The 23,291-nt window shown below is 33.8% G+C and overlaps 2 protein-coding genes, 1 long non-coding RNA gene and 1 other non-coding gene across 8 annotated transcripts; 1 reads left to right on the top strand and 3 right to left on the bottom strand.

Moving 5' to 3' along the window:
• The first annotated feature begins 1,702 nt into the window (after positions 1-1,702).
• LOC129877338 (uncharacterized) lies at positions 1,703-3,947 on the top strand. The gene is made up of 3 exons (XR_008763527.1): positions 1,703-1,874; positions 2,770-2,811; positions 3,633-3,947. It is a non-coding gene; the product is annotated as an uncharacterized LOC129877338 (long non-coding RNA).
• Positions 3,948-5,272: 1,325 nt separating this feature from the next.
• On the bottom strand, positions 5,273-15,927 carry LOC129875910 (uncharacterized). Of its 5 annotated transcripts, XR_008763233.1 has the most exons (5): positions 15,645-15,927; positions 13,390-14,918; positions 12,122-13,296; positions 9,263-9,322; positions 5,273-5,816 (listed from the first exon to the last, which is right to left on the bottom strand). XR_008763233.1 is itself a non-coding variant. In XM_055951148.1 (2 exons), the coding sequence occupies exon 2, from the start codon at positions 14,395-14,397 to the stop codon at positions 13,960-13,962; it is 438 nt and encodes a 145-aa protein (XP_055807123.1). In that variant the 5' UTR covers positions 14,398-14,918; positions 15,645-15,927; the 3' UTR covers positions 13,279-13,959. The 5 variants fall into 5 exon arrangements, 1 of the variants encoding a protein (XP_055807123.1); XR_008763232.1 differs by lacking the exon at positions 12,122-13,296; XR_008763234.1 differs by lacking the exons at positions 12,122-13,296; positions 13,390-14,918.
• LOC129877978 (U6 spliceosomal RNA) lies at positions 13,664-13,768 on the bottom strand. The gene has a single exon (XR_008763685.1). It is a non-coding gene; the product is annotated as a U6 spliceosomal RNA (small nuclear RNA).
• Positions 15,928-18,666: 2,739 nt separating the features above from the next.
• On the bottom strand, positions 18,667-21,486 carry LOC129877182 (beta-glucuronosyltransferase GlcAT14A-like). The gene is made up of 4 exons (XM_055952667.1): positions 20,630-21,486; positions 20,339-20,414; positions 20,119-20,234; positions 18,667-19,291 (listed from the first exon to the last, which is right to left on the bottom strand). Exons 1-4 carry the CDS (start codon positions 21,240-21,242, stop codon positions 18,798-18,800), a joined length of 1,299 nt encoding a protein of 432 aa, XP_055808642.1. The 5' UTR covers positions 21,243-21,486; the 3' UTR covers positions 18,667-18,797.
• Between the last annotated feature and the right edge of the window lie 1,805 nt (positions 21,487-23,291).

Raw genomic sequence — 23,291 nt, 5'->3', positions numbered from 1 at the left:
AAATACTCATATTTTGCATCATGAACCCTAGAGATCAAAATAGGAGAATTCATGGAAAAACTCTTCAATTTAATGCAATAACCATCAATTTATATTAAGATAGACTCATGATCATACTTTGAATCATAATTCATGCAATAGGAATAGAGATCATAAAACCCATAAAATACCATACTTTAATTTGATAAAAACCTTGAGAAATTAATTGAGCTTCATGGATGAAAGAATTTATGAATCAATACCCACATATCTTAAGTGAGAAAATCAAATAATTTGAAAGAACTTAAGAGTTTTGATGGAGAGCTTGAGTGAATTTACTTGAAGTCTTCAATGGAGCCCTTGAGAGTCTTTTGTAGAGAGAGAAATATTTGAGTAGGTGAATTGTAGAAGAATGAATAAAATTAGAGGTTTAGGTCAATTTATAGAGTTGAATTAGGTCCTAAAAATGTCTAAGTTCATTAGCTAACAATTAGGGAAAAGTCTAAAGTGCCCTTGCTAAAAACTAAATTCGGCCAAAAAAAACCTCGCCAGGTCCACAACGCGGAGGCAAGCAAGTCCGTGACGCGGACTTGCTGTGAACCTTACTGATTTGCGCAGTTCCTTTGAGAATTCTATCTTTCGATCTACGGGTCCTAAAAATCCATCGAGATTATTTTCCGCAGGTTTTGACCCCTGATCGATATTCTAAATTCGGATTTTTCAAAAAGATTAAGGATAATGCATTACATGAGCGGCCTATTCCCAAGGCATTCTTAAGGCACTTATGAGCATTTTGAGGGATATTACATCGGGGAAAATGCTTCTTATCAGGAATTTTTGCATACACATGGCTCGATTAACATTAGTTGTTCGTTGGAATCCGATTAATTTGGATTCACATCACTCAGGAACTATTCGGGAAAAGTGCTTCCTATCAAGAGTTTTTTTCCTATGCAGGACTCGATTTTCATTAGGTGTTCGATTTCCACATTGAAGTTCGATTTATTCAAATTTGGGCAAGACATATTCGAGAGAGTGTTTCCTACTAAGAATTTTACCATACAAAGGACTCGATTCCCATCAAATGTCTAATATCCACATTGAAATTCGATCAATTCAAATTCACGTTGTATAAATCCTATTCAGGAAAAGTGTTTCGTACCAAGAATATTTTTATATCCAAAACTCAAAATTGAAATATTTAATTAAGAAAGAAGCAGTCTCAGTGTTACATTTCGTATTTTTGCATTTTGGATTATTCGTAAGCTAACGATTATAAATTCAAGGACTTTTAATTTTGAATTTTAAAAGGACATGATTTGTTGTAGATGCCAAGTTATATGAATAATTTATGTGTAGTAAAATACATCTCAAGAAGGACCCTTAAGCCAAATCAAAATAGAAGCCATCAAATATGTTTTTCTTAAAGTTACGTTTCGGGTAAGCTGACTTCGGGAGGCCATAACCTCTTTATAATTTGAGAATTTGGGAAAACTCTCAACATGAAAGTTGTAGATAATTGAAATATTTTTCCAACCATAGGTCGTGGGACGAAATGTGATATCGGAGTAATAAGATATACACGTTTTAAGTTTGACAGGCCAAACTAAATAGTAAATTCGGCCCAACCCAATTCTAATTCGGGTCAGGCCCAATACCCACGAAATTAATCTAAATTCTATGTCTTCCTTCATAGTTTAGACTAAGAAAATATCCAGAAAAATTTCTAGAGAGAGAGAGGGGAAGTTCTTGAGAGAAAAACCAAATCCGACCAAAATTCGAGTCCCAAAATCCGAAGCTCATGAAGAGAAAATTGTTGTACGTCGCGTTGGCTTCAATTTGAGCTAGAAATCAGCCAATAAGGAGAAGATTTTATGTGGTGCTGCAAATTTAAGGTAATATTAAAGTCTCCTTTTCATTGTTAACAAGTTTAGTTAGAGTTTTAACGGATTAGAACGGAGAAAATAGTATTATAAACTAGTTTGGTGATTTGTTGAGAGTTATGGGTTAAGGGGTTGTTTTAGGTAGATTAAATAGATGGAATTATCTTAGTGATGATGTATAATAATGGTTGATATTGTTTTGATGTTGTTGATGAGTTGTTGTTCTTGAATTTGGAGGAAAAAGGTGTATGAAGATTGTGAATGTTCAAACCCGTTTTTGGAATTGAGTAGCTGGTAGTAATTCTGGAATATCTCATTGTGTAGACCTTCGATTTTAGATATTAAACATGTTTTGGAAAGCTAATACACGTACCTACAACTCTTATGTTTATGACTTAGTCTATATCTGTTGTTATTAGGTCGAAAACTGAGCATGAATCATAAGACAAATTCTGTCCAGATTCTGGATTGAAAAATCCTTCATGTATAGCTGTTCGTATTTTGATGATATCTCTTTGTAGAAAATGATTTTTGAGTTGATTTCTTTTGCATTGGAAACTTACGACAAAGATCTAAATGTTTCATGAAGGTCATAAAGTCCAGTTTTGCCGTTTTCATTTTCAAAATTTAGATACAACGTGAGGTACTTGACTTTCCGAATTTACTGCTTTGGTAACATGAGTCGGGTGGAAATATTCTAGGCTTATTGTCAATAATAAATCTTATTTTGTGTCAATATTTTGGATTGTTGATGTTGATTGATGATTATATGGCTGGTTTGAAAGTGGGAAAAGTGAGCGGTATAGGGGAGGTGCTGTCCAATTTTTTTTAGAAATAACCTACTAACGATAGACTACGTTTTATTCTTGTCCATAGCTTAACCATAGTGCTTAACGTTTTAATATAGGTTGAGACAATATTGGACAACATATACGTATAAACGTTAAAGGTATGTAAAGTTAACATTTTCTTCTTTTGGCATGATCCATATGAAACGAACGAATGACGTATGCTTAAATTCCAAAGAAACTCTTATTCGTAGATATACTCGGATGGCTACCGTTCTTGATTTTCAAAATTTATATTGTTATGTCTTGACTCATGTGTATAATTCCAGCCATCCTAGTTGGTATAACTCATGTTGTGGTATAATTCATATTTTAGTATAATCCATAATTGGTGTGATTCATAATGACTATTGTCTTGATTTTCAAATGATGGACTGTTTTGCTTATTCTATTAAGTCTCCGATAATGATCAAATTTCACAAGGTTGCTAATGATACCTTATTCGTGCATATTATTATGGTATTATTCACCGAGTCCTACGATAGGCCGGGTATGTTATCATGTATGGATTCCACTATATTATTCACCAAGTCCCTTACTAGAGGGCCGGGTACGTGATATGATAATATGATATTATGATGATATGACGATATGATTATGGCACCGAGTCCCATAATGGACCGGATACGGTATCAGTGTACACTACTCTATTCACCGAGTCCCTTGCTAGAGGGCCGGGTATGGTATATATATACATATAATGATATATTGATATAATTGTGACACCGAGTTCCCTAACAGGCCGGGTATGATATATGATGATGATATGCATGTATTCATTTCATAAAACACAGGTACAGTGATTAGCTCCTGAATCTTTATTGCAGATGTGATCTCCTTTACGGTATTTTATGCTTTATATACTCGGTACATAGTTCGTACTGACCCCCTTTCTTCGGGGGGCTGCATTTCATGCCCGCAGGTACAGATACTCATTTTGGAGAGCCGCCGGCTTAGGATTCTACTCAACGAGTTTGAAGTGCTCCATTATCTCGGAGCCCAAACTTTGGGTACTAATCCTTATAATGTATATATTTGTGTATTTAGGGGTACGACGGGGCCCTGTCCCGTCATATGCTATTGTTAATCCTCTTAGAAGTCTGTAGACACATGAGTGGGTTGTATGTAGATGTTGTCTGGTGTACTAGTATGGCTTATGTGTTTGGACATTTATATTCGGAGTGAAAGCCTTGTCGGCTTACGTATTATGTTATCTTATTTTTGACAATTAAGACTCCCCAAGAAATAGCTAATTTTGGTATATATATAAGTAACCGTTTGAGACGACGTGTTACCCATATAAATCTTATATCATGTTTAATTGCCGATTGACTATAGATAATAGGTGTGTATATGAGGGTCCAATTCGGACACTAGTCACGGCCTACGGGGCTGGGTCGTGACACTCAGCCTGTACCATATTCTTGGTCGTCGTAGTCATTTTTTTTATAATAGTGTCAACGCTTAATGTCGTTTCATTATTTAATAAAAAAACTCAGAAAAGTATTTTCGACTCATTAACCAAACACCAAAAGAACATTTTCTGTAACTTCTTTTTTTTTCTCTTTTTCGACAATATATCATTTTGAAAAAATGGCTTTCAGCATATTAAATACACTTTTAATGTAATAGAATCTCGAATAGTTAATTAAAAAAAATCAAAAATATAATAATTCCAACTCATTAACCAAACACGAAATAAGTAATTGATGTATTTAATAACTCTATTGAAGTTGAATTAATTTAATTAGATATTAATACCAAATATTCCTTCAGATACACTCCATTAAAAGGAAACTTTATATTGATCTTACAATTTAAGTAGATATAGTAATATACTATTACTTTATATTTCAAGTTAACTTATTAACTTGTTAGGAAAAATTAGTTGTCATAATTAAATGTTGTAAAATATTTATACATTATTATACAAAATTAAACTAAACAATATGGGAGAAGTGAGCTAACAATCAATTTTTTTAAACGCTAATTAAACTTCAACCAATGTTTCAAAGTCGATTAAACTCTAGCTATTTTAATATGAAAACATCATTTGTACGATCATGTTCTTAGATTAAAATATATAGATCCTGAAAACTTCGAATATTACTTCATGCAACTTGAAATATAGGGACTCTGAGTCTGAGGAATATTCCAAGAATTATATCTATATAAAGATCTACCTTCTATTTTCTATAAAATCACTAATACTATTACAAGAAAAAAAACTCATACTATTTTCCTAATAAAGCATTTGATGCACAAATAATACTTTTTAATGCAAGTCGATGAAAACAATCAACTTCCAACACGTATTATGACAACGTCACTAATATTTGGTACTTACGAGAGCCCTATCACACACATGCACCATCAGAGTCTTCATAAAAACTCTAGAATGCGAAGCTCGGTGAGGTATGCCACCACTCTACTAATAATAATATAGAAAAGGTGGGAGAAGGATTGAGGGACGACACATATACAAAAACAAAAACTACAAGACATGCGTGTGTTAAATGTAGGAGAATGACGAACAATCATTAACACAACCTACAATCTCACTCAGCTAAGGGGCGATCATTTGGATAGGGCTGGATTGATCGATCTACCTCAAGAAATGTAATTCACAATACAAATAATCAAGAAAAAATATCTTAAATTTCCTACCCAAGCAAATCGATTATTCAATTCCCTAGCTTTATTCCTGAACTTTGTTAAACAAAATTCTTTTGTATAAATGATCTGTAAACATTAAGCTGATTGAACTTGTATGGTCCCAAAAACAAACTTGGCATTATACAAAAAATTGTATCTTCCTGTGTCTTTTTTAGAAAATCTGATTCTATCACTGATTTCAGACCTTGAAACCTTCAGCTCGAAGGCATTTACGATGAGCTTCAATCCATTTCTCACACGCGGATTCACCGTGCTCCACAATGCATTCATCCCTCAGCTGCTTAGTTTCAGGGCAAGCACAGCAAATCTTCTTCTTTGGCTTTGAATCGGGCATTGTAGATGCGGCTGACTTCTGATCTTTTGGTAGTTTCGACAAGGATATGCTTGTGGATGTACTCTCTATTGGTAGTCCACCCATCGTCAAAGATTACTGGAGGAGTTAGAAACAAACTATCAACGACGGCTATCTGAAGGACATTTAAGCACTGAAATACAACTAATAGAAATAAACTAACAGATAGTCTGTCCGGCCAAAAAACACTTCTGGAGAGTAGTAGTTTGTGTTTAGCTAGTCAATTCAAAAAACACTTCTGCCAATATTAGAGCAACAATTTGTGTTTGGCCAAGGTTAAGGTTCCAAAAGTGCATCGGGGGAAGCTACATTTTTAAGCTTCTACTACTACTAGAAAACAACTTTTTTTTTCTCTTTCTAAAAGTTTGCCAAACACCACAACTCTCTATAATAAGCATTTTTTAATTAAAAAAATTAAGCACTTTTAGCTTCCCAAAAGCTTGGCCTGACAAACTAGAAAGGACCAAAAGATGAAGCATAAGAAATGCACATTTAGTTTCAACTCATCAAAACTTTTGGAAGAAAGGAAAAAACCAAAAGGGTGTCTATCGAAAACGCTGATACATACAACACACAACATACCCAGTGAAAACCCATAAGTGGGGTCTCGGGGTAGAATGTACGCAGACCGTACCACTACTTCGTGGAAGTAGAGAGGCTGTTTTCGAAAGACCCACGGCTCATGTGAAGAAGGAGACAGTGAAAAAGAGATAGTATGTAACAAGAAAACGGTGCAAAGTCTACCAGAAGGAAGCAAAGACAACAACAGAATAGTGTGATAATCAATTAACAACTTACTAGGACAGATTATTGAAAACAAGAATAAACAATGCTATATATGAAAAACAAGAATTACACTGAAACAACTAGTAAAATGGCAACCACCCTAAGCAAGACAAGCCTACAGTACCTACTAACCAGCTATCCTAATACGTGTCCTCCACGCCTTCCTGTCGAAAACACGGATAGAACATCAAATTCACAATTTCATCAATCTACTAATCTATTATGGTGTCCAAATAATAATGTTACTCCACTTTCACATGAACTAATCAAGTGCTGATTAAACATGAGCAATCGAGCACACCAAGTGCTGACGGAATCCTTTTTTAAATGCTTAACCACAATTCTTAAGAAAATTAGTGGAGAAGGAGATTGCAAATATTAGTATTATACCACCTTCTGGCCCTTTTTTTCCTTCTCCTTCTCTATGAAAAGGTGAAGCACTAGCATCTACTGTTCATAGTTCATACTATAATTTTCCACCCACATCACCTCTAAGTAAAACACACACTCGTTTTAAAAAGTTGTATCCTCAATAATCGTTAAGATTTAAAAGACATATAACCTATATAAAGTTGGATACCAACAGACAACAGTAGTAGCTATCAAAATATCCATGTTACTTTACATAGAAGATGTGAACAGAGTAAAAGGGTATTTCTCTTTTGCTTTCTAAAAGCAGCAATTCCCTCTTACACTTGGAGCCCTTTCCCAGCTAACATTACTTGGGCAAATTACACAGCATCTAAGCAGGTTCTACAGTAGCAAAAATAATTTCAAAATATACAGAGCTTCCAGAAGCAGAACCTTTTCTTTTAATCACCTGTTCCCCCCCCCCCCCTCTTTCCTCCCCACACTTTTACGGTACCCTTTGTAGCGCATATCACTACAAACGGATCACATCTAAGTGTGCATGAGTATTTTAGGAACCTTTTATATATGAGTTTATCTAATTGATAAGTATATTATCCTAGTAAAAAGAGCTTTCTCCTGGGGAGGTTCAAAGATAAAAGAGACTAGCTTTCTCCTGGGGGAATAAATCTGTGAGACTACATCGGAGTAAAGATTACGCTATCTGCACCCCTCTTCCCCTGTTCAGGCAAAAACTTCTTCCCACAACACCCCACTCGCCAAAAAGAGCTTTAGCATTCACTTTCTTTCATATACTATTTAACCAAATGATAATCTTCCCAGTTCCCACAACATAAGTTTTTCGTACTAATATATTTCTCCGACAAAGATGTAATATCAAATACATTCACAAGATGCACAAATGATGTCGTTAATGACATTACGATGTTGTGCTACATTTTATCTCAAAGAGCGTTGTCTATTTGAACTTTTAACAATTAATCAATAGTATGCCAACTTAATAACTATCTGTTCCACATGACGTCGCAGACACTATACAGAAGGAAATAGAAAATGTGAAGTGAAAATTATTTAACAAAAGAAGTGCATGTACGTGAAATTCTCTAGCTTTAGAAACTATGCCGCTTTACGATGCAAATTTCCTAATAGGTCTACTTCAATCAATCAACTACTTCTCAAACACAAACGAGTCGGATTAGCTATATGAATCTACTCTATCAATTATGCTCTATTTGAGCCAATTCCATTCCAATGTTTTTTAATAATTAGTCTCCTAAAACAAATTATAAGTTCTCCAAAACATGTTCCATAAAATTAGAGTCATGTTTAATCCATCACTTTTGTGCAAAAAAACACGTATGGAGAAGCCATAACTACTTGGATAACAAACTATTCACATAGACTTACTACACTACAATTAAGAAGGTTAAAAACCAACTTTCCTAAAGAGGATAATTCGAATTCAAAAATGCTGAAAATGAAGAACGATATGTGTTGATTGTCTGTTTTTCAGGGAATAGTGCTTCCATCCAGTTTCCTTGTCACAAAACTTGGATCAAAATTCAGAACAACAACAACATACCCAGTGAAATCCCACAAGTAGAAAAAAATAAAAAGAGAATACATATCTTTGTTTTTTCTTAATATCGTAATATCTAGACTAGATTGCACACTACTCGACTAACTCTACAAGGTAACTACTACCTCTCACTAGCACAGGTACCAAGGGTTGGACTGATAAGACGAAAACCACCTAGTGCTTATTGACTCTGTTCGGATTTGAACTTGAGACTTCATGATTCTCAACTCACTTCCTTACCTACTAGAATCAACACACTTCCTTACCTACTAACCCGCACCCTTGAGTGCAAAACGATAATATGTTTCTATAAACAAAGAGTGAAAAAAAAATATATTGTTGATGAGATAAAAGTTACCTCCAGCAGTTCAAGCCCTCAGCCAAGTGAACTAAATCCACCATTTAAGTAGAGAATAATAGAGGGGCGAACTCCACATTTTCTGAGTTTCGAAGGCTACGATTGTCTCAAAGGACTGACAAATTTCTCGATCATTAAGATCTATGTACATTCTACCTCCCTAATTCCATCTCTGGGTTTGTTGTTCTATTTCCCTATGGACCAATTGATTTCAAATTCCATCTCTGCTCCTACGCATCTACATTTCTGAGTAATCAAAAAGGCTTAGGGTTCTAAAATCAAAGTGCCGGAGCACACAGAAACACAAATTCAATGGTTTAATTGTGTTATCGGAGTGAAAAAAATCACGAAAAAAAAGCTGATTAATTCAAAAGTAATCAATCGTCGATACTTCAACATCGAATGAAATAGTATGAAGATATGAAGCTTTACCTTTTTTCTCTGCTCCGTCGTTCTTCGCCGGCGTTCGGTTGATTGCAGACGGCGATGTATCTGTTAAAAAAAATAACTTGAGAGGTATATTGGGAAAGGAAAAAGGTTCCCACTACTTTTAATTTAGAAATGTGTCAAACATGTCGTTTTATTACCTTCTTTTTTTTTTTATTCGATGTCTAATATTTTATTTTTTTTGTGATCGAATTAGTTTGAATTCGATATATATCAAAATTCAAACACGTGATAGGTGGACGTGTCGGGCTATGATGGATATGATATGATATGCCTAGCTTCTTACGAAGATCTGGATTTGTGATGATTAATTCGCTCGATCTTGGAGCTATGAGGTCAAGAAAATTACAATGATCGATCAAAATAAGCCAAAAATCGTAATCGTTTTCAAAAAATTCAGAATTCTCGTCAGTAATTATGCAATTTTACATGTAACGAAAACAACGTATAAATATAGATTATCATGGAAATGAAATTCACAAAAGATGTTTTCTAGGGTTTAACTTTAGATAAATCCAAATCCCTTATTTGCAATCTCCTTCTCCACTAACTTTAGATATTATCTATTTAAATATTGTATTCATCAAACAATATAATACAATACTATGAAATAATACGTAATAATCATCCAAATAAAAGGTAAAAGCCAAAATATTTGACAAATTTATATTCAAAATCTCTAATTAAAAATAAAGCAGTATTCACCACTCCTCAATACTTTTAATAATTTTTGCTTTTCATTTTGACATGTTCCTCTCCGATCCGAAATTAACATGCAATTAAATATTATAGTATGGCAAAGTTGAATGATAGGGAAAGATAAATGAAACGTTATTTCAAATTTATTATGTCCAACTTGTGGACATTTTTGTCAAAATTAGAAATTTAGAATTTTGAAGTTTCAGCTTTCTTTAATTCTGCCGACATAAAATTACTCCAACACCATTTCAACATCAACCAATATATATATTTTTTTAAAATAGTTAAAAACTCCCCATTTTTACTAAATTCAAAATAGGAAAAAGTGAATATACGAACAAGTAAAAGAAAATTCAACATCTATTATATATATATATATATATATATAATAATAATTTTAATTATATATAAATAATATTTTTTATCGAGGTTCAAACCCTGCCTGGCTCTGTCCCTATGGGGAGTGGGGGTGGGGCTGGTTATATAATTTATTTTGTGGCCAGAAAGTACTGTAAGCTTATACTAATAGCATTATTGTAGGAAGAATCTATGAACTGAGACAAATACTGTAACTTCATTGGTTCTTTTCAAAAAAGACTAAGCAAATGACATACTTCAATTTTTGGAAGATCTAATAGAAAATAATATTAGAGAGATAGAAGGACTATCACCAATAAACTTGAAGATGAAGTCATAAATAGTGAAAAACACTTGAAAAACACTTATTGAAATTCGATCGATCGAGAATCTAATCATCTGTTAGATGGTCCGATGAATAAATGAAATTCAGCTAAAAAGGGGCTCAACTAAAGATGCCCAATGGTTGAGTTCTAGTGGAAAGATTGAAGAAACTTGTAACTTGGGTCATTGGTCATCTTGTGTTTTTTGAATCAAATTTGCTTGTACAAGAGTAAATAGAGAACTTAAAATTGTAATAAAGTTATCAACTAAAAAAGATGGGAAGTCGATGCGAGCCAAACTAATATCAACCAAAGAGATACCCTCCTTTGCTTTGTAAACTAAGCTTGGTAGAGGAACAAGATCACTATTGATTAAAAGGGACCCTAAAGATGCTCTAGGGTTGAGTTCAAGGGACAAAAATTGAGAGACTTGTGGTTTAGATCACAAGTTTGAGTCCTGCACGATGCGATCTGAACCTAGTATTTAAGTGTAAAAAGATAGTTATATTATTTTCGAGTTTCAAAAGCTATAATTGATCTAAAGGTTAGCAACAGACGGATTTGTTGGTCAGAAGAAAAAAAAAGAAGAGGGACCCAACTAAAGATTCCTGAAGAATTAGTCAAAGGCTCTGTATTAGTCTAAGCTACTATCATTGAATATTCATAAAGCAGGCTAATTAAGAGAAAGTGAGCAATCACACATTTTCAAATCAGAAATAATACAACTCTTTGGAGAAATGAAAAGAGCAATGGACAAAACATTTTGCATTACTAGAGTCTGTGGAAGGACCACACTCCAAAGACAACCCACCCTTATACAAACATTTGTAGCTACTTTTGCGGCTAGAACACGTAACTAGGGGTGGGCATAAAATACCGAAAACCGAATTACCGAACCGAACCGGCTATTTCGGTATTTCGGTCTTCGGTATTCGGTACTTGGGTCCGGTATTCGGTACCGGAATATTAAATTTCGGTATTTCGGTTTCGGTTTCGGTATTTATTAATTATCCCGTTCGGTATTCGGGATTTACCGAATACCGAATTATTTCTGTTGGGCTCCTAAAAATTCCTTTTAATTTTTAAACATAAAGGGCTATAGGCCCATTCCTATAATTTAATCCAGCCCAAGCCCAATTGTCTTCAACATACCCTAACTCCCTAAGTGAAGTCCCTAACAGACTAACACTTAACCTATTCAGTATTCATCTCAATACTTCACTACTATTGAAGTTCTGCTTCTGCCATTCACGCCGCCTTCACTTCAGCCCTTCAACTTCACTACTACAGGTATTTCCCTCTTCTAGATCTACTGTTTCTATGGACGGTTTTATTTTCTTCAAGATCTATTGAAAGCTGAACACATTTATTTCCAGTTTGCCCCATGGAATCAAGTTTGACTGGATGGAAACAGGAATGAGTAAATATGTCTAGAAACTGCATTATTATAAGGAATGATATTTACCTCTCGACAATAGACGCCCACAATGACGAAGCTTCCCGAAATGGAAGTACGAGCACCAAATAACAAGGAAGTAGTCAAAGCAGGCGGTTGAGGAACAAGAAGAGGTAAAAGGAAAAGGAAGTTTAAAGTACACATAAGTGTCATACTGAATTTCCAACCAATTTTCTCCACCATTACAGATGCTAAAAGAGCTCCAGGGATCTCTGAGAGACAAAAATAGGATAACATAGATTTTACAACTTGTAACTTTTTGATTAGTTGAGACGAATTTGACTGAAGTGGTGAAAAGGTTCAAAGGAAGAAACTGGAAAAGAATTGGTAATAAACCATTTATTCTTTCATGTTCTATACTTTTCAGCTAGTTTTTTGCTTGTTGTTGGCTCCAAGTAAATTGCATCCTCCAAGTTGCAAAACCATTTTGAGTGCATTAATTTGGTGGTAGTCTCTGCTGTTGTTGTGTGATGTTTCTGCATAGGAGAAAAATGGCTCCAGGTGTTGGGATTTGCTGCTCCAGTAACCTGCATAAACACACAAACAAGCAAATAAACAAGAGCAAGGGCCTCCAAGAGCTGTAGTTGTAGTTGTTGGAAGTTGCTGTTGCTCCTCCATGTTCAACTTCAGTTTGCAGATTGTAGTTGTTGTTGTGTGATGTTTGATGTGATATTCTTGATGAGCAGCTCCTTCCAGGGTGATGTGAATGCACCTTCCATAGTTGTATTTGTACCCTTGTCACACCTACACAAGAAAGATCAAACAAATGCAAACAACCAACCAAGCATAGTTGTCTTCTCAGATTGTGCCAATGTGTTGTGAAATTGTACCTACAGCACCAACAAACAAACAACCAGAAAAAATCTCCAATGTTAAGATGCAAAAATTTGGGTATTACCGAATACCGTACCGAACCGAATTTTTATTTACCGATTACCGAATTACCGAACCGAAGTTTGAAAGTTCGGTATTTGGTATATACTTTGAATTACCGATTACCGAATTATCGAATCTAAATTTTGAAAATACCGAACCGAATACCGAACGCCCACCCCTACACGTAACCAATAGGTGACGGAGACAACTTTACTGTTGTTCAAGCTTCTCTTTCAGTCTTGAAGTTCAAAAAGTTTAAAATACTCCAAACAAAAGCCAACATCAAGAGATCACAAACACTTCTCATTCTATCAACAAAAACTTACATCAGTAAATGAAGCACTTTACAAGAATTGTCCACAAAAAAGAAGGGAAAAAAGAAAAAGAAGAAAGTACCGTACAAGATTGAAGCAAAGAAGCACAATCTGATTGTGTTTCAAAATCTAACTTCTTGCAAAGTAGCTTCCTATAACTCGAGCAATAACAACCAGATTTCAGTCTGCAAACGTTCACATTCTTTCGCCAAATCAAACTAGTTTGGGATTGTGATGTAGTTTATTGATACTTGAACAAAAGATGGATTTTTCGTCTTCTGGAATAAAAATCTAAAATACGGACTCAAATGTGTCCCTTCAAGGTATGAAAATGGCAACCACAAGATCTATTTATGAAACAAGGCTAATGATACGTTTCTTGATTTGTTCGTGTCATCCTTGAGCAATGACCATGTTGATCTTCTCTGTACCGTTCCACTTTTAATATCGACTAATCATTCTTCTTTCTCCAAGAATGCACAAGAAAGAAAACCCAAGAAAGTCCTAAAGCAATGTCAGCAACAACCACAAGATCCATATATGAAACAAAGGAAGTAAGGCAACATAAACTAATCACACTTTTCACGATTTGTTCTGTGTCATCCTTGAATAGAGGTCATGCTAACTTCTTTGTATCGTTCCCCAAAGGGAAAAAGACTAATCATACTTCTCTCTCCAAGAATACACAAGAAAGAAAACCCAAGAAAGTCCTAAAGCAATGTCAGCAACAACCAATCTAAGCCAATCGTGGCCAAGATCCTCCTCAAGCATCCTCTCAAAGTAAATTCTCCATATAGCCATAGCTATATGAAGGAGAACACATCCCTTAGCAAAGAAATTGTGAAACTCTCTGTCTTTTACAAATGCCACCATGAACAAGAAAAAACCAATCGCAAATAAAAGCAGACCAGAGAATGAATCTGATGTTTGGATTATCAATTGGTCATGGGGTGTCGATCCAAAAAGCTTACTCGCGCTCTCTCTTCCATGGCTAAATATAAATACCTCATTGCTATAAAACATCATTAAAGCTCCAGAAGTTAAGGCTACCGTAGAATGAAGCATACACAAGAGGAAAAAACCAGATGATCCCATTTGATCACTTTGAAACACCCAAAATTATCTCCTTTTTTAGCTTCACCAAAACCTCAACCTTTATACAACAACAACTATGCCTCAGTCCCGAACAAGTTGGGGTCGGCTATATGAATTCCACTTCTTGATTATACTAATTAAGAGGAAAAATCCATATGAACCTATTGATTATTTGAATCAACACCCAAAATTATCTCCTTTTCTAGCTCACCAAAGCTTCAATCTTTATACAACAATAACAACAACTATGCCTCAATCCCAAACAAGTTGAGGTCGACTATATGAATCCCCATTTCTTCGTTCAAGTTCGTATCATATTATCATCATACTAAATAAGAGGAAAAATCAGATGACCCTATTCATACAATACCCAAAGTTACCTCCTTTTTTAGCTCACCAAAGCTTCAATCTTTATGAGTGGAGAGTACATCAGAGGAAAAATCCAGATGACCTCATTTTAACACTTGAAACATCCAAATTTATCTCCATTTTTTAGCTCTCAAAAGCTTCAATTTTTATGCCTGGAGAATACATAAGAGGGCAAAATACAAGATTACTCTATTGATCGCTTGAAACACCCAAAATTATCACCTCTTTAGTTAAAACTCAAAAGCTTCAAGCTTTATGATTGGAGATACATATATAAGAGAAAAAATCTAGATCAACCCAACTGATTATTTCAAAAAAATACCCAAAATTACCTCCTTTTTTAGCTCACTAAAGGTTCAAAATTTATGGATAATACATAATAAGAAAAAATCTAGATGACCCTTTTGATTACTTCACACCCAAAATTCTCTCTTTTTTTCAGCTCATCAAGATTCAATATTTAGGCATAAAAACACCTTCAAGGTTCACTAAAACCCAAGGTATCACATATACCAACTCTTTGTTCTTAGCTTTAGCCACCTATTCTCAAGAACCAAATGTTCAAAGAAAGATTTTTTTTCCCCTCAAATCACAAGAACCCCATAAAACAAAATAGTGAAAAAGACTGACCAAATGTTCAAAAGAAAGACTTTTTCCTCAATTCTCAAGAACCCCATAAAATAAAATAAAGTGGAAAAAACACCCAAATGTTCAAAGAAAGAATTTTTTCTTCAATTCTCAAGAACCCCACAAAACAAAACACTGAAAAAGACTAACCAAATGTTCAAAAGAAAAGACTTTTTCATCAAATCACAAGAAACCTAAAAAAAAAATCCCCAAAAAGGATAAATTTAGCCTCAAATTAGTAACATATATACCTGAAAAGAGATTCACTCTGTGCTATGAACAACAAGAAATTGCCAAATTGGTCCATTTACAACTCTCCAAATGTCAATCTTTAAGATTTTAAGCTATTTTTTTTGTGACTGATCTGGATAAAGCCTGACAGACAGACAGACAGATGGACTTCAAGATTTAGAGAGAGATAGAAGGCTTTGGATCCAAAAACCCAAATTCTCAAACAGCTGGAAAGTGATATTGGAAAGAATATGGTAGAGATATTTTTATTTTTTCTTCTTTTTTTGTTGGCTTTTTGATTAAAGGATTTGGGAAAGAATTTATAGGGAGTGTGAAAGAAAAGAACATAAAATCTTATTTGGATGAATGCGATATTTATTTTGGATTGTTATTGAATTTTTATTATTATATTATTATTAAATTTATTTTTATATAATAATAAAAAATTTATTTTATATAATAATTGATTTAATATGATTACATTGTTTATTTTTTTGATTTTATTATCGTTGTAATTTGCTTGAGTGCAAGATTTTTCGAAAATAATTTTTCTATCTTGAAAAGATGATGGTAAAAATTGTATGCATGCTATAGACTCCACTTTATGAAATTTTATCGATTATATTATTGTTATTATTTTTATTTATTAACTAATAATTATATTATATTTTTATAATAATTTTATTATGTACCTTATTTTTCTCGTAGATTTATCCTTTTAAATAATTAAAATGTGCATTATATAAGATGTATAATCTATTCAAATATTATACTTATTAAATTAATATAATAATATATAATATAATATTATAAATACAATATAATATATTATGAAACAAGAGATTATAAGGAAACAAATAAAGATAAAACCTTTGATGTAAATTAAAGGTTTCTACTATTTTTCTCTTTTTGTTCCTTTTTTTGCCTTGTCTTATTCCTTTTTTGTTTCTTGTTGTTAATTAGTGGTGATTATGTGAGAGTAATTAAAGGGGCTAATTGCATTTCATCATTAATTAATTTTTTAATTTATTTCTTATAAGATCTGACTAAGCACATTAATTAAATTGTACATTTTCTAAATCACATTGCTTGTGAATATTCAAAATTTATCATAATTATTAATCATTTTATTATTTAATTACTCACATGTTATGTTAAAATTATATTATTACTTCATATTTAATAATAAATATAATTCTATAAATAGTCAAATTATAAGATATTTTCAATATCAAATAACGAAACAAACATATTTTAATTAATTAAAATTTGAACATATCGATATGATTGGGCAAAAAAAATCTTGAAGTCATGGGCTTACATGATCTACTACAATAATCATGGTTTTGGATTAGATTGTTTTGCATTTATTTTTTTTAAGTGATGAAATACAATTATTTGTAGATATCTTAAAATTATAGGGCCCATTCTATTCTTACTCCAATGATAGAAGACAAGTTTTTTATTTTTTATTTTTAAATTTTTACCCTTTTTAGGTGAGAATGGAATCTAAATAATGAAAAGTAGGGGAAAGTAAAGGTCAAAAGTATTCGATATTTACAACAAATTATATGAATTTATCATAATTAAATTATAAATTAAAGTAATAATATATATTAATTAACTATGATTTAATAATAAAATTGTATGTTATATATATGTCATGTATTCATTGAATTGGTGTAAAAAATAACTTTGGTTATGTAAAAGAAAAATAAAATTATGACTTACGTCCTACCAAGGGTGGAGCAAGAGTATACTAGGACACGACTTCGACAATACCCTAATTTTGGTTCAAATTCTATTTTGTTATTTAATATGTATAAATTATTAATTTAAAAATAGTAAATCAAAAAGAAAAAAAAATTTGAAGTTCTGATTTTGCCTATGCATCCTATAAATGTATGCCTTCTTTAGTTTGAAAAATAAATCAAACCACCATCTAAAGATGGTAAGAGTTTAAATGTTAAATTATTTTATTTGCGTATTTCTTCCTTTTCATTTTAATGCAAAATTCCGTTTTTGTCAATTTCTTAGAATATAAGGTTTCATTTGCATGGGAAGTTGAAGGCTAAAATGGTTAGTTAGCTCTCAGATTCGAACTTTTGAAAATAAAAAAAATTCCGTTGAGAGCATTATCTTCAAAATTGAGATTTGTAATATGCAAATTCAGATATAATTTGATCCCAATATGAATACGAGATATTGAATGAAAAAAAAGAAGAAAGAAGATAAGTTAGCAATGCTTCTAGCGTGGCAATTAATGAATGTATTATACATGTTAGCAATGGTTGGTTAACAATGATTCTTGGGTGAGAATAAATGAAATGTTTTATATTTTGTGTATAATTGTATATCATATTTTATTTAGAACATTCGATTGGGTTCACTAAATAACTCAATCGTCTAATTTTGGGGCATAAAACAAATGCTTTATTGATCTGGGGGTGGAGTCGTCCTCGTTTGAGAGAATGTTTTAGTGTGTGTATATATATGAAATTTGTTGGGAATTTTTTGATTAAACAGGTAAAAGATGAGCGTAGATACGAGTCATTTTTCAAAATTAAAATTTGTTTATGTCCGGAAGCTTGTCAACAAGCATTTTTAGTTTTACGAGGCTCGTATGCTTTGAGCCCCTACTAGACTGAATTCACGTTGCATAAGGCTCATTTCTCGAGCTGATCTTTGCAGCTCCTTAATATCAGTTTGATTTATTCTTGATATCATAGAGAAGACAAGGGAAGTGGCTAAGTGAGTGTGTCGTCGAGCTAGGATGACTGGTGAATTGTGTGACTATTTCATTTAAAAAATAAAAACTTTAATTTTTACAGAAAATACACACTTTTTTTATTTACTTAATTATGTTCTCAACAAAGACAACACTGTTCTCCTAGGGCGGAATTAGGATGAAAGAGGGAGCAAACGTGAATGGGGCTAGAATAGGTGAAAAGACAGAGAGAGGGTCGAAACAAATTTAAGTTATTTGCACTGATAATACAAGTTTCTTTCCAAACAAGTGTAGTGTTCCAAGAACAACATTACCAAAAGTTAGTACAATGAGCAATATTTATTGATTTGGATCTCTTAATGAACTTTATACTCTTTTGAATGTCCCTTTGAAAGCATTTGATAAAATTGGAATGATACAAAGGAAAAAAATATAACAAAAAAATCTACTTACATTGATTCTGACTAGCTGTATCAAGTAATCTATCGATGAGACGTCTTAGCCTTTGAGCCCCTGGCCCTGGTCTAAGCTTTTCCGGATTCCCAACTTTTGAACAAGGTGGATTTCCCGCGCACCAACCACCAGGGGTGAAGCTACCATTCCCGCGGTGTAGAAATTCTTGATCAATCTTGTCCATAACTGGATCATCATTCTTGAATTTTCGCGCAAATGCAGCACCACTTGCTACCATTTGTCCAATGTCATTGAGTGATAGAATGTGTGGATGTTGTTTTGGAGGTACATCCCAAGAGATATAGTGTAAGTCATGGTTAATAACTGTTGATGAAAACTCAGGGGCATTGCATATAACTGTTTGAAAATAGCCTTCAGGAGATGACACGAAATTCGAGTAGTACATAAGTAGAGTCCTTGGAAGATTATCCCAACCCCATATGCAATACTCTACAAACGCACGTGACAAGACCGTCCAAGCTGAGCCTATAACAAAATATGGTTAGTGAGGATTCATATAGCCAACCCCAGAGTTGAGATTGAAGCGTCAAGCGGCATTGTTGTTTATACAAGAAAGAAATGAATACAAATTTGGTGATTCCAAATCAATTCAATAGTTCACTTGATTGGTGCTACAGGTCTACTTACAAGTTCGACCTGTGTGTAGTAGTATGTTTTTGGAGAATCCGACACAGATGTGACAACATTTTTGGAGCGTCTGAGCAACATAGACTTTGGCTAGACCAGTAAGCCGCCTATTCTAGAATCCAGAATCCATAAACTTAAAATCCTAATTCTGTCTCCGACCATATCATATAATTCAGATTCTGACAAATTAATTTCCATCTCTACATTAGATTGATATAGTAGAATACATGGTATCAAGTATAAATGTATAACCATTATCGATTATCGCGTTCAAGGGAAATAATCGTCTAAAATTCTGGATTCAACTTGACAGAAAACTTCAGTAGTGAAACATATTTTGCAGACTGAGCTGCATTTATGCAAAATTTATCATCAATTCATCAGACAACGATACTAAATATGCATATCGATCAAATCCAAAGATTCAAGACGAGTGCCAAATGTGTCTTAACATGGTACCAATAGTTTAGTTTCTCTACAACAACAACAAGTATGCCTTAGTTACTGCGACGAGGAAAAAAGATTACAACAACAACTCAAAATTTTATGGGCTCAAATATGTTAACGTTATGTTGAACTTCCTATATGCATTTGTGAGGCGTAAACATCAGCAAACAAGTTCAAGAATGCTAAAACTATGCAGATTTTAACTGTTAAAATCTTACCAGTAAAGAGTTTAAAGGCTGTTGGAAGAGTTCTCCTTGGTGCAACCCAAAATATATCAGACTTAGTATTCTGATACAGCCCAGGGTCTATAATAAGCGGCATTGCCCTTTCCGACCTGCAATAGGATAAAATCGAGTAACATATAAATTAAAGAATGAACTACAAATACACAGTCAAATAACAAATCAAGAAGCTCAGTAAAATTAAAGGTGAACATACTCTTTCCATCTCAACCGGCTCGTGTGCTCAATGAAGTTAAAGTCACGTTTTAATTGAGAAAAAGCATAGAGAAGATCTGTAAAGAAATAGTATGACTAATCAGGACTAACTTGTGACCAAATAGATTATGGTGTATTTCTAGCTACGTTGCTCGGATTCTTAAGAAAATGTCGTCAGGTATTTGTCAGATCCTCCAAAAGTAGTACATTCTTGGAGGGGGGGAGATGGATGAGACAACATTTTGAAGAGTACGAGTAGCATAAATTTCTAGTATGAGAGTAGAGAACTAACCGTCTTGAGTTAGCAGGGGATAATCAGAAGCACTGAGGTTAATAAACCAATCCCAATGCTGATACTTCTTCAGGAGAATAGAGGCGGCGTGTAGTGTGTTAGAGACCATGGTCGGACCCCGGTATGTCACCATGTTTGCTTTCTTAATCACGTGCACGTTTCCAGTCTTGGCAAAAACAGGTTCTTTTGCAACTCTGGAAGCAAGCTCTAGTCTCTCCTCAGCTGATGATTTTAATTCCAGATGAACGACGTAATAATTCCACGGATGATACAGAGATTGCAGTGTTCTCCAAAGTTGATCCAGTTCACCTTTTGATCCTGATATCAAATAAGCAAAACGCGGTGCAGGAGGAGGAGGAGGTGGTGGAGAAGGAGGTGGAGGAAGTGAAGGAGGTGGAGGCGGACTTGGAACTAGCTGAACTTTTACTTCACCAAAATATGAGTTAGTTTGATTCTCCATAACACGATAGGGTAAAATCGAGAAGACTGAATTAACCGTATGCATCGATGAAATGAGGCCTAAGTCGAAGGTGGTTGCAAGAAGGAAAACAGCTACAAATGAGCTTATAATAAGAGGAAACATCCATCTTTTCTCCACGTTCAACGACCTCATCGCTGGACCTTATCATGTAAGCTGACGAATGAGTCTCTTTTCGCTTCTCTGAAGTCTACAACAAACAAAACCCAGAGAGGCAGGGTGCTAACCTACCTAGAAAAAAACTTCAACAGATTAACAGTCTGCTACTTTTGACCACTCGGCCCCTTTAGTATATCCTGAAGGAACGATTGACAATAGGTGGATGATCCGCCTCCGTGATCTCAACACTAGAAGTAGAATCCAACGGTTTATCAACGATTCGTTCACCTCTGCCTTACTAGCTTTCTTCACTCAACTCTCATTTACTAGGCAATCGCGAACCATAAGGCCCCTCGAGCCCCTCGAATCAAAAGAAGTGCCTTCTTCAATTTGATCCCTTATCTTATATAGCTTTGCATATTCTGTTGACATCAAAAGTAGCCATATCAAAGGTCAGCATCAACATTATATAAACTAACATGGTGAAGAAAATTTCTCAATGAAACCTTAAACTGTCCATGAGCTAAAAGTTGGTAGAAAGACAAAACAAAACTCTTGAAGTTGTAAACACTATTGGAGCCAGGATATCCACTAACGGAATTCAATATATGAAAAAATAAATGAACGACGAAGCCAAGGGATTCATCATATAGTATTTACATACATACAACAATAACAACGTAACTAGTGTAATCCACGGCTGGTGTCTGGAAATGGTAGGATGTACATTGAGTTTACCCCTACCTTTGTGAGATGTAGACATAAAAATAAACATAGCCTACCTACATAGTGTATTTTGTCGAAGAAGAGATGTCCATTGACTCCCCTTGGCTAATGTGGAAACACGCTTAATGTTCAACTATACTATATTGCAAGAATTTCTCACCCCAGTGTACGGTGTGGCTAGTGGTCAATGAAGTGAGGTTTAAGTACCATAAGCTACAAAGTTACACTGATATCTGTGCTGGTGAGAGATATCATGAGGTACAGGGTGTTGAATTAGTCGAGCTAGTCGCAAGCTTCCCAGAAACCACGATTCTCAAAAAGACAAAATAAGAATCTCTTCAACTATACTATATATATTCCATTGGTGGACATCCAAATGATTTTTTTCTTTTTTTGATATAAAAAAACATATGTGAACATCCAAATGAATCTTTTCAGCAGAATAAGGCCAGAAATGTTAACATCAGGACTGCATTATCAAACAAATAAAAAACATAGACCAATATTATTGTCCTAAGCTCATAAATTTACAAATTTAGATTTACAATTTCTCTAAAATCCCAAAAGGGGCAGAAAAAAAAGAGCAGAATCTAATATAATAATTCCAGAAAAAAAAAGATTAAATACATAAAATCATATATACACATAATTTTCATTTATAAAAAAATTTCTACATGCATGTATATAATTCGAGTTCGAGTTATCCCCATTACTGTTTATATCCTGGATCTGCCTCTGTCGTTACTAAAAACACGTAAAATGTACAATACGGAGAGAGAAAAAAAATCAAATTTTACATAACATTGAACAGAAATGAAATTAAAAAAATACCTTTATATTGAAATTTGAAATGATGAATGAAAATGGACGTGACAGAGAAGAAGATCCCACTTCAGTTTGCTGTTTTTTTTTAGCTATTTTTTCTGTTAACTGATTTCCGGGAAAACATACTATTAATTTATGTACTATTTATAGTTCATGCATAATTAATTTTATTTGTAAATTAAGGGTGTGGTCGGCACACATAAAAATAAGTGAGTTTTTTATTTTTTTTGTGGATTCGAGACGTAAAAAAAATTATTATCCTCAAAATATTTATATATAATCTAGACAAAAAAAACTATGGAAGGTAGGGTGTGGCCGGGGGGGGGGGATGGAGACTATAGTAGTGGGGTGAAGATCGATGACGTGTGTTGGAGGATAGGGAGGACACAATCAAATCTAATGTGGAATGCCAATTATGAAACTTGTTTTTTTCTATTTCACTAAGAACATTCAATTTTAAGTAAACTGTTTTCTTAGAAAACTCGATCATTCTCAAATATAGTAACATTTTAATTAAGTTATTAATTTTCTTTG

This window comes from Solanum dulcamara, chromosome 12 (genome assembly GCF_947179165.1).
Source record: "Solanum dulcamara chromosome 12, daSolDulc1.2, whole genome shotgun sequence".
NCBI classification, from domain to species: Eukaryota; Viridiplantae; Streptophyta; class Magnoliopsida; order Solanales; family Solanaceae; genus Solanum; species Solanum dulcamara.
This window is presented reverse-complemented; position numbering and strand designations above follow the sequence as displayed.